The following is a 16,038-nucleotide window of genomic DNA, read 5'->3' on the forward strand; positions in this document are numbered from 1 at the left end:
GATGCGGGACTTGAGCCCGGGACTCCAGGATCACGCCCTGGGCCGAAGGCAGGCGCTAAACCGCTGAGCCACCCAGGGATCCCCTACACTACTGTTTCTTAATCAGTGGAAGTATTGGAGGAGATTATTAGTAAAATGGTGCAAATAGTAATACTAAATCCTAGATAATCTATGGTCTCATGTTGGTGTCAGAGTGCAGTGTATGGTATTAAATCAGATTTACTTCCCTTGTTTTGTTCTCCTTTGTTGTTTTCAAAATCAGTTTGTATCCTTTGAACTAATGCCACCTGGTACTTAGCATGAGAAGAATAATTGTGTGATAGAGGCATCTGGGTGGCTCAGTCAGTTAAGTGTCTGTCTTCAGCTCAGGTCATGATCTTGGCGTCCTGGGATCGAGCCCTGTGTTGGGCTCCCTGCTCAGCAAGGAGTCTGCTTCTCCATCTCCTCTGCTCCTCCTTCCTGCTTGTGTTTTCTCTCTCTCTCTCAAATAAATAAAATCTTAAAAAAAAAAAAAAAAAGTGTAGAGGGAAGTGATCCAGAGAAATAACAAATAGCTAAAAGAAATCAGCCCCAGTAAAAATAAACTGAGGAGAAGTTCCTAAAGTGGAAGATAAGTAAGAGAGTAATCACCTATACAAATAGATTTTGAAAACATATTAAGGTATTATTCTAAATTTCCTTTCTCTATTTTATTAGATTTTAATCTACCATTCTCAGCTGATATCATCCTGACCAAAGAAAAGAACTCAAGTTCACAAAGATCTACTCAGGAAAAATTATATTTAGAAGGAAGTGCCCCATCTGGTCAGGTTTCTGCAAAAGTAAACATTTTTCGAAAAAGCAGACGACAGCGTAAAATTACCCACCGCTATTCTATAAGAGATGCAAGAAAGACACGGCTCTCCACCTCAGACTCAGAAGCCAATTCAGATGACAAGAGTGTAGCAATGAGTAAGCACAGAAGACCCCGTCTGCTGCAACATTTTGTAACACAATCTCCTAAAGAAGACCACCTTACAGCTAAACTTGACCGCTTACCAACCAAAGAAGAGACTCCTCCTGACACCATGGCTTTGGAAAATCCCAAGGAGGTTGTTCCAAGACTGGAATCAAACACTGACATCCTGAGTGAGCCAGCTGCCTTGTCCATTATCAGTCACATGAATAACTCTCCTTTTGACTTATGTCACGTTTTGTTGTCTTTATTAGAGAAAGTTTGTAAGTTTGACATTACCCTGAATCATAATTCTGCTCTAGCAGCCACTGTCGTGCCCACACTGACTGAGTTTCTAGCAGGCTTTGGGGACTGTTGTAATCTAAGCGACAATTTGGAGAGTCAGATGGTTTCCACAGGTTGGACTGAAGAACCAGTGGCTTTGATTCAACGGATGCTTTTTCGAACAGTGTTGCATCTGATGTCAGTAGATATCAGTACTGAAGAGATGATGCCAGAAAATCTTAGGAAAAATTTAACAGAATTGCTTAGAGCAGCTTTAAAAATTAGAACTTGCCTAGAAAAGCAGCCTGACCCTTTTGCACCAAGACAAAAGAGAACACTACAGGAGGTTCGAGAAGGTTTTGTGTTTTCAAAGTATCGTCATAGAGCCCTTCTTTTGCCTGAGCTGCTGGAAGGGGTTCTGCAGATCCTGATCTGCTGTCTTCAAAGTGCAGCTTCGAATCCTTTCTCCTTTAGTCAAGCCATGGATCTGGTTCAGGAATTCATTCAGCACCATGGATTCAATTTGTTTGAAACAGCCGTTCTTCAAATGGAATGGCTGGTTGTAAGAGATGGAGTTCCTACTGAGGCCTCAGAACATTTGAAAGCCCTAATAAGTAGTGTGCTGAAAATAATGAGCACTGTCAAAAAAGTGAAATCAGAGCAACTTCATCATTCAATGTGTACAAGAAAAAGGCACAGACGATGTGAATATTCTCACTTTATGCACCACCACAGAGATCTCTCGGGTCTTCTGGTTTCCGCGTTTAAAAATCAGGTTTCCAAAAACCCATTTGAAGAGACTGCAGACGGAGATGTTTATTATCCCGAGCGGTGCTGCTGTATTGCAGTGTGTGCTCACCAGTGCTTACGCTTACTCCGGCAGGCTTCCCTGAGCAGCACCTGCGTCCAGATTCTGTCAGGTGTTCATAATGTCGGAATATGCTGCTGCATGGACCCCAAATCTGTAATCATTCCTTTGCTCCATGCTTTTAAATTGCCAGTACTGAAACATTGCCAGCAGCAGATATTGAATATCCTTAACAAACTTATTTTGGATCAGTTAGGAGGAGCTGAGAAACCACAAAAGATCAAACAAGCAGCTTGCAATATTTGTACCATTGACCCTGATCAACTAGCCAAATTAGAAGAGACACTGCAGGGAAACTCATGTGATGCTGAATCATCCCCAAATCTATCCAGCCTTTCTTACAGATTTCACGGGATCCTGCCCAGCAGTGGATCTGAAGACTTGCTGTGGAAGTGGGATGCCTTAGAGGCTTATCAGAATTTTGTTTTTGAAGAAGATAGGTTACATAGTATACAGATTGCAAATCACATCTGCAATTTAATCCAGAAAGGCAATGTAGTTGTTCAGTGGAAACTGTATAATTATGTGTTTAATCCTGTGCTCCAACGAGGAGTTGAATTAGCACATCATTGTCAACACCTTAGCATCACTTCAGCTCAGACTCATGTATGTAGCTATCATAACCAGTGTTTACCTCAGGAAGTGCTTCAGATTTATTTAAAAACTCTGCCTACACTGCTTAAATCAAGGTTTGTATGTGTGCACGTGTGCAGATACTTTTTCTTATTGTGTGCTTTTGAATGTCTTTACCCATGATTCTGCCCTAAGATTTAATTTTAGTTTAACAACAAAAAAAGTTACTGTCTCATGTCAGAATTTGTTTTACTTTTATTGATTGATTGATCTATTTCTGTATTTATTTATTTCATTTTATTGGAGTGGTTATAGAGGAGAGCATCGAGCCATTGATTTTTAATTTCTCAGTGGAAATAAAGTGAAGTTTTAGATATACTTCTGAGGAAAAAATGGACACAACACAGATATCCAACAGTATAGGCAAGGTTAAACTAATTAATTTATATTTAGACAGAATATTATTAGCCATTATAAATAATGTTTACAAAAAGCATACCATGACATGAAAAACTGCTTATAACATTTTATCAATAAAATATACAAAATTAAAAATATCACCTACTTATTTATAGTTTTGTGAAATACACACAGAACCAAAATGATAATTATTTGTGAAGGCAGTAGATTGAAGGGGATCATTGTTTCTTAAATACCACATTTACATTTATTATGTACATAATGTATATAGAAAAAAATAGAAAATACAGATAAGCAAAAAAAATTAAAATTACTTAGAATTCTACCAATGAGTTTTTCACATTTTGTGATTGTCAAGACTGGTCCTTAATAATTTTATCAATAAAGCTTGCTTCTGATTGTCTGGCCTTTCAAATTAATGCATACACCATTTTAAAAACATAAAATATAACCTATATATCATCATTATCTTCTTAATTTCTGACATTGTTTAAATAGAACTGACTTGAAAAGTTTTGTAACTCTTTGGGCATATTTGTGAACAACCTGGATCTTTGCTGAGCTGACTTATTACTAGGATTCCAGTGATCCAGATCTGTGACAGAGACAGAGCTGAAAATCTTCAGATCTGTAGTTTGGTTCCTTCTCTCTATGAGGTGCAGATGTAAAGCAAACAAAAAGTCCTGAGTAAACCACAAGGCAGACAAATGAATGGACACACAGATGTCTGCCTGTTTTCAGAGTTTGTGCATCTCAAGTGTAGAAGTGGTTGTGGCATTTAGGATTTATACAGAATCTTCCCTTTGGGGAAAAGTATTCTTCCCTGAACTGGTTTCATTTAACTTGGGATGCATGTAATCTATTTTTTCTAAATGATGCTAGAGTCATATGTGCAGTATTTGAAGAAGGGCATGAAAGTAATTAGAAAGTAATTTGAGATCCTGATCTAATGAAGAAAGCCAGCCAGATAATTGATGAATTAGATTAGTGTTTAGTAAATACCACATGCAGCAATGACATATTTAAATAGTATATGTACCTGTTTATAAATGTTTCTGTGTGTAAATCTTGTGTATTTTTTTTCTTTCACAGGGTAATAAGAGATTTGTTTTTAAGTTGTAATGGAGTAAATCAAATAATTGAATTAAATTACTTAGATGGTATTCGAAGTCATTCCTTAAAAGCATTTGAAACTCTGATAATCAGCCTAGGGGAACAACAAAAAGATTCTTCAGTTCCAGGTATTGATGGGATAGACGTCGAACAGAAGGAATTGTCATCTTTAAATGTAGGTACTTCTTTTCGTAACCAGCAAGCTTACTCAGATTCTCCTCAGAGTCTTAGCAAATTTTATGCCAGCCTCAAAGAAGCCTATCCAAAGAAACGGAAGTCTGTTAACCAGGATGTTCATATCAACATGATAAACCTGTTCCTCTGTGTGGCATTCTTATGTGTAAGTAAAGAAGCAGAATCTGATAGAGAGTCAGCCAATGATTCAGAAGATACTTCTGGCTATGACAGTACAGCGAGTGAACCTTTGCATCATATGCCACCGTGTTTATCTCCTGAGAGCCTTGTCTTGCCTTCTCCCAAACATATGCACCACGCAGCAGACATATGGTCCATGTGTCGTTGGATCTACATGTTGAATCCAGTTTTCCAGAAACAGTTTTATAGGCTTGGTGGTTTCCAAGCATGCCACAAATTAATATTTATGATCATCCAGAAAGTGTTCAGAAGTCATGAAGAGGAGCAAGGAAAAAGGGAAGGAGACCTAAATGTACATGAAAACCAAGATATAAAGAGAACTTCTCAACCTGAGATCACCATGAAGGACGATTTATTATCTTTGACTATAAAGAGAGACCCCACACCATCAGAACTGGGTAGTTTAAACAAGAGTCCTGACAGTTTAGGTAAATTAGAGTCACAGCATATTTCGTCCATAAATGTGGGACATATTTCAGCTACTGAAGCTGCTCCTGAGGAAACAAAGGTATTTACGAGTCGAGAGAATGAGACCTCACTTCAGAGCATACGACTTTTGGAAGCCCTTCTGGCCATTTGTCTTCACAGCACCAGAGCTAGTCAGCAAAAGATGGAATTAGAGTTACCTAATCAGGTAATAACTTGTCCTTTGTTCAGCTGTTGTGCCATATATATGTTTACTTATTTCAAAGTTCTAACATAGTACTATTGTTTTGTTTTTCCAAAGATTCTAAGTTTTGAGAAGCTCCTGTATGCTTAGCACAGTACCAGGTACTGTGAAGGACAGAGGAGTACGTGACCCAGTTCATGCCCTCAAGAAGTGTACAGTTTAGCTTGAAATGCAAAATGCACACATGTCAAGGTTACCAACCCTGAAAGACATTCAATACACATCAAATGTCAGATGAGTAATAATGGACTTTGTGTTTCAAAGTTTAGACTACAGTCTCAGTGTGATACTGTTTGGTGTCCTGCTCAGGTCCCCTTTACCAAGCTGATGCACCCGTCTGCCACCTGCTACAAGGACTCACATCTACACTCATCTTCTGTAGTTGTGTGGGAAGGATGCTCGTAGCCAGTGATGCATAGAAGTAGCTCTGTGGAGTGGGGACAGTCCTTGTGGTGCCATTCAGGCTCCAGAGCTTCCCATGGAATTAGGCTGGAGCCAAGCATTTATTATCTGGATTCTCTCCCCACCCCACCCCCCACCCCCAATATATTCTGCTTTCTTAATGATCTTACAGATTTCTCCTGAGGGCATTTCCCAACTGAAAAGGAAATCCTCAGTTTCAGGCCCTGCTTCTAAGGAAACTTCAAATATGGCAGATCCCCTGTTAATACCTCACCCCTAACTGTTCTGTCAGCCAACAGACTCTCCCAACTGCCGTTCCATCTCCCTACTTCCTCCTATCTAAAAAATCTTGATGTTTTCACATGCTCACAGTTAAAAATCCAAACTCTTTTGGACAGCGTACAGAGCCCTTCAGTGTCTTGTTCTCACTTCCTTACCTATCTTCATCTCCTGCCATCCTTTTACCATGCTGCCATCAACCACTGAGCTGGCTGGCAGCTTCTCAAGATGCCACTCTTTGTTATTACTTCCATATGGTTTTCCACCTCGTATACTCTCCCCGTCTGCCCCCATGCCTGCTCTCTTTTACTTGTTCTTCATCATTCATCTCATACAAACCCTCCCCTGGGACACGTTTAACAGGTCTCTTAGGCACCTTCTCTCCTTTTGTTTCTTGGAGAACTTTTATAGCTCCAGTGTGGTCATCATCATATCTATGTGTATCTGTTTCTTATGCTGGACTGAGAAAATTCCTTAAGGGAGAAGTCAGTTTCATATCCATCTTTATGGCATCATCACCTAATACAGGACATAGGCAAACAGCAAGAGTTTCCTTCAAAGACAGAAGGGAGGGAGTAAAGGGAGAGGGGGGAAGGGATTAGAATGTAAGTACTTCTTAGAGTCTTACAGAAGCTCTAAGAATAAGTCATTTGTAAAATGTAGAGATGGTTAATCAAAACTCTGAAGTTTCAATTAATCTTTTTTGTGTGTGATACAGTTAATTTATGGTACATTAAAATTCAGAATGAAATAAGATTAGTGAAGCATTTGATAAATAAAAATGTTATTATTGATTGTAATGGTAGGTATTTGTATAAGAGCTAGATATTTATAGGCATTTTACTTCCATATCTATTACAAATAAATGGACTAGCTTTCCACTTATTAAGTAAATATTAATTTTGTCACCTTAATTTTTTAAAAGTATGTTATTAATTTTCTTAATATCCTTTATTTTACCTTAGAACTTTACTGTGGAAAATATATTGTTTGAAATGAGGGACCATCTTTCCCAGTCAAAGGTGATTGAAACAGAATTAGCAAAGCCTTTATTTGATGCCCTGCTTCGAGTTGCACTGGGGGATCATTCAGCAGATTTTGAACACCATGATGCTATGACTGAGAAGGTACGGACAAGATCCCGTTGTGTTGTTTGGGTCTGACCAGTAGAGGCAGATGTGTGTGGGATGGGACTAGGGCACTAATGAATGTGGTTAGAATGCATGGAACAGGATTTGGTCAGGTGAGTTCTGTAGGTCATATCTTCATCATGTAAGACGGACAGTGTTTACTCAGTGCCCTATCTCATAAAAAACAGAAGAGCAATGAGACATGCTTTTTTTTTCATCTAAGCTGACAGTTTACTGTGAATTACTCTCAGTGAGATAGAAATGTATTATTTGATTTGATAAGAACTACATATAACTGATAGTTTATTAAATGATAATTCAGGGATCCCTGGGTGGCGCAGTGGTTTAGCGCCTGCCTTTGGCCCAGGGCGCGATCCTGGAGACTCGGGATCGAATCCCACGTCGGGCTCCCGGTGCATGGAGCCTGCTTCTCCCTTTGCCTATGTCTCTGCCTCTCTCTCTCTCTCTCTCTCTCTCTCTGTGACTATCATAAATAAATAAAAAAAATAAAATTTTTTTAAATCTTACCATTAAAAAAAAAGATAATTCAAGGATGATAATGACTCAGCTATCTTTTCTGATCCTATATTGGTACAGTTAGTATTTCCAGAACCTTCTATCCACTTTAATTTTAAATCACTCAACAGAAAAATGACTAGTATTTGCACAGAAATTAGCAATCATAGTTTTTAAATTAACATTTTTTTCTAAAAGGACTATTTTTTCTTCCTGAAACAGTGATGCATATTTAGTTCACTACCCTCTTCTTTCGTGTTTCTTTTACCTTTAACTAATTGTCATCTGTCCTTTATGTAACTTCTCTTTTAATTTCCCTGTCTAGGGATCCCTGGGTGGCGCAGCGGTTTGGCGCCTGCCTTTGGCCCAGGGCGCGATCCTGGAGACCCGGGATCGAATCCCATGTCAGGCTCCCGGTGCATGGAGCCTGCTTCTCCCTCTGCCTGTGTCTCTGCCTCTCTCTCTCTCTCTGTGACTATCATAAATAAATTAAATAAATAAATAAATAAATAAATAAATAAATAAATAAAATAATAATTTCCCTGTCTAGCCATATATATGACATTTTATAATCTCCTGCCACAATATTTATGTTGCTATTTGTCATAACTTTAAAAAACTTACTGAAATAGCAGCTGATGCCTTCATATTCCTGAATCCATTGTTTTACTGGAAAATGTTAAAATACCTACTTTATTCTACTTTTAATTAATGTTGTTGCAGTAATACAGTACTCTGAGATTAAGTGAAAATGTTTTCTAAAATGAAGGTATTGGTAGCATTTTTATAAGAAAAAGATTTCATGCTGCAAGATATTGTACCAGAAGTTAATGCTAAAACTCTTGATTTTTTAAATGCTTGTAGACAATATGTTTCTGAAATCTTGAAATTAATCCCTTTGAATAATTTTTATGTCTACTCTGGTTATCTAGCTACTGAAAATTTTTATTTATAAAAATCCTATGGAGAAGTCTTCTTCCATGAACAAATGTGTAAAAATAATATTTATTTCCTAACATTAAATTGTAAGAAGTATAATTCTACCTGATTGTAGTTTCTAGTCATTTCCTATTATATAACTAGATGGAAATTTTATAGACTTCTTTTTCGGTGAAACTGAAATGACCTATAGCTTCATCTGTTAGAGACCCCCATTTCTGAGATGTTAATAAAGTTGAGAGATTCTGGAAAATTTTGCTGCATGAATTTCATAATTTATAGTGCTTCATGTTGATTCCTGAGATTTGTTTTCTCAAAGAAAACACTGAAGTCTCCCTTAAAATGACTAATAAACACTGAGTAATAAATATTCTAGTACTAAACATGAGCAGATATTAAAGCTTTTGCCTTCTAATTGCACTGATCCTATAGAGTCATCAGTCTGAAGAAGAATTGTCACCTCAACCTGGTGATTTTTCAGAAGAAGCTGAGGATTCTCAGTGTTGCAGTCTCAAACTTTTGCTAGAAGAAGGTTATGAAGCAGACGGTGAGAGCAATCCTGAGGATAGTGAAACCCGAGATGATGGTAAAATATCACTGAAGTACTTGTGATTAGATTTGCAAGTCAGATTATTAACTAGCAAAATAGTTACAATAATACCACTTTGGAATTTTGTATTGCCTTGCAATTTAAAAAGTGCATTGCTTCATTTTTATTTGATCTTAAGAATAGATCCTGGCATTTGTATATGCAACTTAAAACAAATATATTTTGTTATTGTCAACATTGACTGAATTCCTGAGAATGCAAGGGAAGAGAGAGTCCCTGCTTTCATCGATATTCTAGTAGAAAAAATAAACAATAGGTGTCAGAGTGAGCAACATAAAGAAAAAAAACAAGGTGATGTGGTAGTGAATGGTTGGTCAGAGAAAGCCTCACTGAAGATGTTCGGTTTATATTGAGGCCTAAATTTTAAAAATCTATCTCGGCAGAGACTGACAGGAAGAACATTTCAGGCAGTTTGTTATAAAGATTAAATAATGTAAGGAATACAGGCATCTTTTTGTGACATTCAAGGATTTGTTACATCCAGGGATGCTGCAGCACAGATTTCTTCATAGCTCACCACAACCCGACTTTTCCCTAGGATGGAACTACATTGCACATGATCCTTTCTTTCTCTCTGGGCTTAAAACTTGGGTAGAGCAAGCAGAACAAGTTGATTGAAGTCAAGAGCTCTCTGGGAGGGCTCCATCTTTTTAATGTTGGCTTTATACCGTCCCAGTACTGCTAGTCTTCACTGTTTCCAGGAGCTTGTCTTCCTCAATCTAGTTTCTCTTTCCCATTGAATGAAGAAATAATCACAGATGTCCTGAAAAGGGCTTAATGGGCCCATAGAAAGTATTTGTTGGGCAGCCCCGGTGGTTTAGCGGTTTGGCGCCACCTTCAGCCCGGGGCGTGATCCTGGAGACCCGGGATTGAGTTCCGTGTTGGGCTCCCTGCATGGAGCTTGCTTCTGCCTCTGCCTGTGTCTCTGCCTCTCTCTCTCTCTCTCCCTCTTTCTCTGTGTCTCTAATAAATAAACAAAATCTTAAAAAAAAAAAGTATTCGTTTGTGTATAATAGAGTGAAAAGAACAAAAGCACAGCTACAAATGGAAGAATCTGCATATGTGTGTGGGTATATATAAGCTACGTATATAGCTTACTTGATTTATTAAACTATTCTTGTTTGTTTCTAGTTTTATTAAGAAATAAGTGACATATATCACTATATAAGGTTAAGTTATACAGCGTGATGGTTTGATTTACATATTTTGTGAAGTGATCATCACGATAGTATTAGTTAACATCCATCATCTTATATAGGTAAAGTAAAAAGAAAAGAAGAAAAAAAATTCTCCTTGTGATGAGAACTTTTAGGTTCTATGCTGCTGACAACTTATTTATGCATCACACAGCAGTGTTAACTATGTCTATTACATCCCTGGTGCTTATTTATCTTGTAACTAGAGGTTTGTGCCTTTTGACTACCTTCCTCCATCTCTCCCCACCCCCACCTCTGAACAAGTGCTTTTAAAAAAATATTAGTTCAATGGTGTTGATTTTATCGGTGTACTGATATTTTATAATGACTTGTTCCTTTTATAGGTTTGCTAACTAGATCTTAATTTAAAGAACTCTGGTCTATGTAGACATTTATAAATTTCTTAACTACATGAACATTTTTTCAAAGAGCACAGTGGTCACTTTTAAGAGCACATCAGTCAAATTTTCCAAAATGTAATATTCAGCAACTGTTTCTCGCTTATGAAGAAGACAAAAGAAAGAATTCATCCAACCAATAGCCAAACCTATTATTTTAAAAATAACTAAGCAGGCAAATGAACTACCCTAGGATTTAGGTATTTTGGGAGTCAGAAAGTTTGGAATAGTATTTTTTCCCACTTATGTCGGAGGAATGTGTTAAATCTGTATCACATGTCTATAAAAGTTACTATGGATGTTTGTAATTCTATTGAAGTTCAAAATTACTTTTAAGCTACTCATTTATCTTCAAAATATCCACAAGACTTGATATCTAAGACTTGATTACTTACTGTAATCAAAAGTTACCTTGTAGGAAAAGGCTGTGTGAGAATCTTTTTATAAAGAGTGCTTTGCCACAAGATCTCCCTAAATGTTAAGTGAGATTTGAAATATTTATTCAGTGGTTAGGGAATAAATATCATCTTTTGTTTTCTTCTTTCAGGTGTAGACATAAAGCCTGAAGCAGAAAGTTTCAGTGCATCAAGCAGTCCAAAGGACTGGCTTGAAAACCTTACTGACGGGGAAATAATATATCCTGAGATTTGTATGCTAGAATTAAGCTTACTTTCTACTGGTAAAGCCAGACTTGATGTGCTTGCCCACGTATTTGAGAGTTTTTTGAAAATCATCAGACAGAAGGAAAAGAATATTTTTCTACTCATGCAACAGGTAAAAGATGCATTTAGTTAAATGTGTTCAAGATTTATCACATACATGCCCCAATCACTCATCTCCATATTTAGAACCCAACTTGTCTAAAAATTATTTGAGATGATTGCTTATCTTTTATAAGACCTTAGGTATGCTTTAACCTACAAGTGGATTCTAAAAATTCTATAGTTCTCTAAAGCCGCATTAAAAAAATGAATGTCATTAACTAATCCTCATTTATTTATGAGAAATTACATTTAATATATAGTTACTGTTTTTTAAAAACCAGAAAACAAAAACAGTATGAAAAAAATAAATGTATAAGCCACCTAAAATAGAAAGAAAATGAAAAGTGCATAATTGTGTACATAGCATTCTTCCCCATTATTTGAAAATATTTATATATGTATATATAGTAGAGTATCAAATCAGTTATTATGACAGTACAGTTGCTTCATGCTTTCATGAGGTAAGAAATTTAATTTCTTATGTTTTGTTTTTTAATCTTCAGGGAACTGTGAAAAATCTTTTAGGAGGGTTCTTGAGTATTTTAACACAGGCTGATTCTGATTTTCAAGGTGCGTTGAAACTGTTAGTTTTACACAATAGCTTTGAAATTATTTTGTTGTTATGTGAAATGAAGAGTTAATAATAATGACTTCAACTGGCATAGTGTCCTGTGGTTTCAAAAGTAGCTTTATATGCATCATCTCTTTTGTTATTCAGAATCACCCAGATAATAGAGTATCTTGATTTTATAGAGGAGAAAGTCACAATTCCAAGGGATCAAGTGAGTTGTTCATTGTCATGTACGTAGAAGTGGCCTTGCAAGGACTGTTCTCTGGTCCAAACACTGTGTTGCTGCTTTATCAGACATTGAGTGCCACTTTCTACTCTGTCCTTTCACAGACATTTGAAGAATTCATAATGAATATATAATATGGCTATAGGTAATAGAAACCTACTAGATTTTAGTTGGAGAAGTCTAACATACATGAAACATTGATTCAGATTTGTCAGATGTTTCCTCATGATTAAATTCAAGTGATTCATTTTTGGAAAGCAGACCTCATAAGTGACGTTCCTTTCACAGTGCATTGTTTTGTGGTTTGTAATGTCTGTATTTTATTACTGTGATGTTGACTTTGATCACTTGGTTAAGGTGGTGTCTTGCTGGGTTTCTGCCTTGTAAAGTTACTGTGGTTTTAATCATTGAATTTAAGAGGTTCCACATATATTCTAGATAAAAGCCTCTTATCAGATGTGTATGATTTGAAATATTTTCTCTCAATCTTTGGCTTACTTTTCACTTTCTTGATGATGTATAACTGAAGCACAAATTTTTTATTTTGATGAAGTCCAATGTATCTGTTTTGCTCTTGTCCCAGTACTTTTGATATCTAGGAAAGTCTAACTTCCTGTTACAGATAAAAAGTAAGTTTCTCCTCTCCGTATTTGCTGCTGTCTTCTTTTTTATATCCTAATTGTAATCTTAGGCCTTCTCAGATTGATCTTGCATATGTCTTAGCTTTCTGTCCCATTACCTACTTCTGTCTTTTTGTGTCATGTTTTGGGAGATTTCTCCCATTCTATTCTAACCTTTTGTTCAATTTTTAATTTTGGCAGTTATCTTTTAATATATAAGAGCTTCTTTTTTTTGGTTATTCCATATTCATATAAAGATATAATATCTTCTTAAGTTTATCTATCTAGTAACTAACATTATTTAGAAAGGTATCTTCCCTACTCTAAGTTATTTATTTTCTCTCTCAGGTCAATTTATCAATTTGTTTGTCTTTTATATCTTGGTTTTTCTTTTTTTTAATTTTTATTTATTTATGATAGTCACACACAGAGAGAGAGAGGCAGAGACATAGGCAGAGGGAGAAGCAGGCTCCATGCACCGGGAGCCCGACGTGGGATTCGATCCCGGGTCTCCAGGATCGCGCCCTGGGCCAAAGGCAGGCACCAAACCGCTGCGCCACCCAGGGATCCCATATCTTGGTTTTTCTTATTTATGTTGCTGATTCTCAAATATTTTGTGAACCTATTTTGCCCATTTCTGTTTAAGAAAGCTGTTGGAGGGACACCTGTGTGGCTTAGTGGTTGAGCATCTACCTTTGGCTCAGGTCATGATCCTGGGGTCCTGAGATTGAGTCCTGCATCAGGCTCCCCGTGGAGAGCCTGCTTCTTTCTCTGCCTGTGTCCCTGTCTCTCTCTGTGTATCTCTCATGAATAAATAAATAAAATCTTAAAAAGAGAGAGAGAGAGAGAGAGAGAGAGACGGACGGAGAGGGAGAGAGAAATCTGTTGGAGCCAATGCTGTAAATTTGCTTTTCTATTTGGCATCTTCCCTGAATGGGCAATCTGTTGAAGAGCTCTGTGTGGATGTACCAGTGGATGATAGAGGCTCCCCAAATACTATAATAAAGAGAGATTTATGTGGGAGGGCCATTAGGGCTACTGTTACCTTATAATGGCATCTTGCGTACATTAGAAAAATATATCCTCCACACATAGGGCTTGTCTTAGTGTATAGTGTTTCTGTTCAAGAGAAAGTCATCCCTTCATCTGGGCAACGTAGCCCAATGCCAGGATGCATGGTTTGGTCAGTAGAATTCAGATTTTATTTTAGCCCATATTTTTCCCCTTGGTTAAGCAACTTGGCCTGTCTGCAGACTGTACCTGTGTACCTGGTACCCCTGTTCCTGATGTCTCACTCTCCATCTCAGCTTTTGCCTGGGAATTCAGTGGGTTTCTTTAAAGAGTTATCAGGTTGAGGCATAAAAGTAAAAGCTGAGCTCTCTGTGCTCTTAATTCAGAATCAAGGAGAGATATAGGTGTTTCCAGACAGACCTTGTATTATTAACTCCTGCATCTGTAGCCCCATCCTTACTTCCTCTCCAGAATGTAGACAGACAGATGGGCTACTTCTCTGAGCCACTTTGTAATTCAAAGAGATTGTAAGCTACAGCTTTCTCTTTTATCTATCTACCCTTCCAGCTTCAAGAAATATTTTTAAACCTGATGTGCCCCCAGTGCCCACTGACCCCCACTTTTTTTTTTTTTTTTTTACTTTTATGAGTTTCTTTCTTTTTGTAATTCTGTACTTTTAGTTCAGTGGGTTTTCAGTAGTAGACAAAGGCAAATATATGTAAATATATATATCTTCATTCCCTGATTTTGAACTGGAACCTTCTAGTTTTGAACTGAAAAAAAAAATAAGTCTAAGCACATACACACACTTTGATCATATTACTTTCTTCCGCCACCCACCCCCCATGATTATCTAACACTTTATTTTATAATGGTTTTTTTTTTTTATCAGAATCCTAGTTCGGTTCATATATTACATTAGCAGATATGTCTCAAGTCTTTTAATCTGTGGATGTCTACTCCCCTCCTGCCCCACAACAACACCCTCTTGCAGTTTTTGTTGTTGAAGAAGCCAGGTCATCTTGCACGAGGCATCTCCTGCAATTTTGGTGATTATGTCCCTGAGAGGTTGTTTAACATGATCCTCTCTGTCTTTTATTTCCTTTAATTGGTGGTAAGATCTAGAAACCTAATCAGATTTGAGTTCCATTTTTTGAGCAGAATATTTTATGGGCAGGAGTCTGTGCCTCTATCAGAGGCACGTAATGTCTGACTATCTCTTTTTGGGGGACCCTAGGAGCCGTGGATAGTCATAGCCTAGGGACTTAGAAAACAGTAACACACTATCATTTCATCTTCTTGGATAAGCTGGAATACTTAAAGAAAACTTGCTCTCATCAACTCTTTGGTTACTCTAAGATATAATTTGTAAAGGAAAGGCAGGAGAAATAATTATTTTCCTTTATTTACTAGTTTTCATAGTTCTTACTCTAAAACCTTTCATGGATTCATGTTACTTACAGGGTAAAGTCCATGCTGTTCTATAGTCTGGTTGCAAGTTTCTTTCCAGATACACCTATTACACTACTGCATCAGCTCGCTGCTTCTACAAAACACGGTGCTGAGACATCGCTTCTCTTCCCAGCTTGCACATCAGGATTATTTCTGTCATGTCTAAAATGGAGATAATATTTCATTTGTAGGACTTTTTTTTGGTGAGGATTAGCTGAGATAATGCATGTAAATATACTTTGAACACTATAACGTGTGCTACAACTATTAGTTACTTTATTCTAAAAAGTTCTATGAATTTGTGTACTACCCATTATATTTTATTCTAAACTCCATGATGGAATGAGGAAAGTGTTCAAAATAATTGTTCATGATATAGTATTTTAATATCTTTAATATTTACACTTTTATTTATGTCATCTAATTTAGAAATTAAAAGTTATAACTTAAACAATTTCAAGATAAGAAGGTTGTAGAATATTTTATGGTACCTAAATAAGTGTCAACTTATTTAACAAATACTTTATTAATTTATGCTTCTTTAAATAATACCTCTCCTGTGAATTAACTATCTTTAAGAAAAGTAGGGTTTTTTTTTTTTTTTGTCAATGGGTTTGTTTACACTTAATCATATTGCTATTTTTTCAGCACATTTTTGGATTATTAAATTGCTTGTAATCCATTGA

General features: G+C 36.8%; 1 protein-coding gene across 1 annotated transcript in view; it reads left to right on the forward strand.

The window, feature by feature from the left end:
• The window catches only part of LYST (lysosomal trafficking regulator), a 189,329-nt gene that overhangs the window by 41,732 nt on the left and 131,559 nt on the right, over nt 1-16,038 (forward strand). The window contains exons 5-10 of the mRNA XM_025448651.3: nt 697-2,776; nt 4,173-5,202; nt 6,885-7,046; nt 8,937-9,090; nt 11,256-11,482; nt 11,976-12,042. Of these exons, the coding sequence (XP_025304436.1) occupies nt 697-2,776; nt 4,173-5,202; nt 6,885-7,046; nt 8,937-9,090; nt 11,256-11,482; nt 11,976-12,042 (3,720 nt within the window). The remainder of the gene's footprint in view (nt 1-696; nt 2,777-4,172; nt 5,203-6,884; nt 7,047-8,936; nt 9,091-11,255; nt 11,483-11,975; nt 12,043-16,038) is intronic.

This window comes from Canis lupus, chromosome 4, assembly GCF_003254725.2.
Source record: "Canis lupus dingo isolate Sandy chromosome 4, ASM325472v2, whole genome shotgun sequence".
Lineage (NCBI taxonomy): Eukaryota > Metazoa > Chordata > Mammalia > Carnivora > Canidae > Canis > Canis lupus.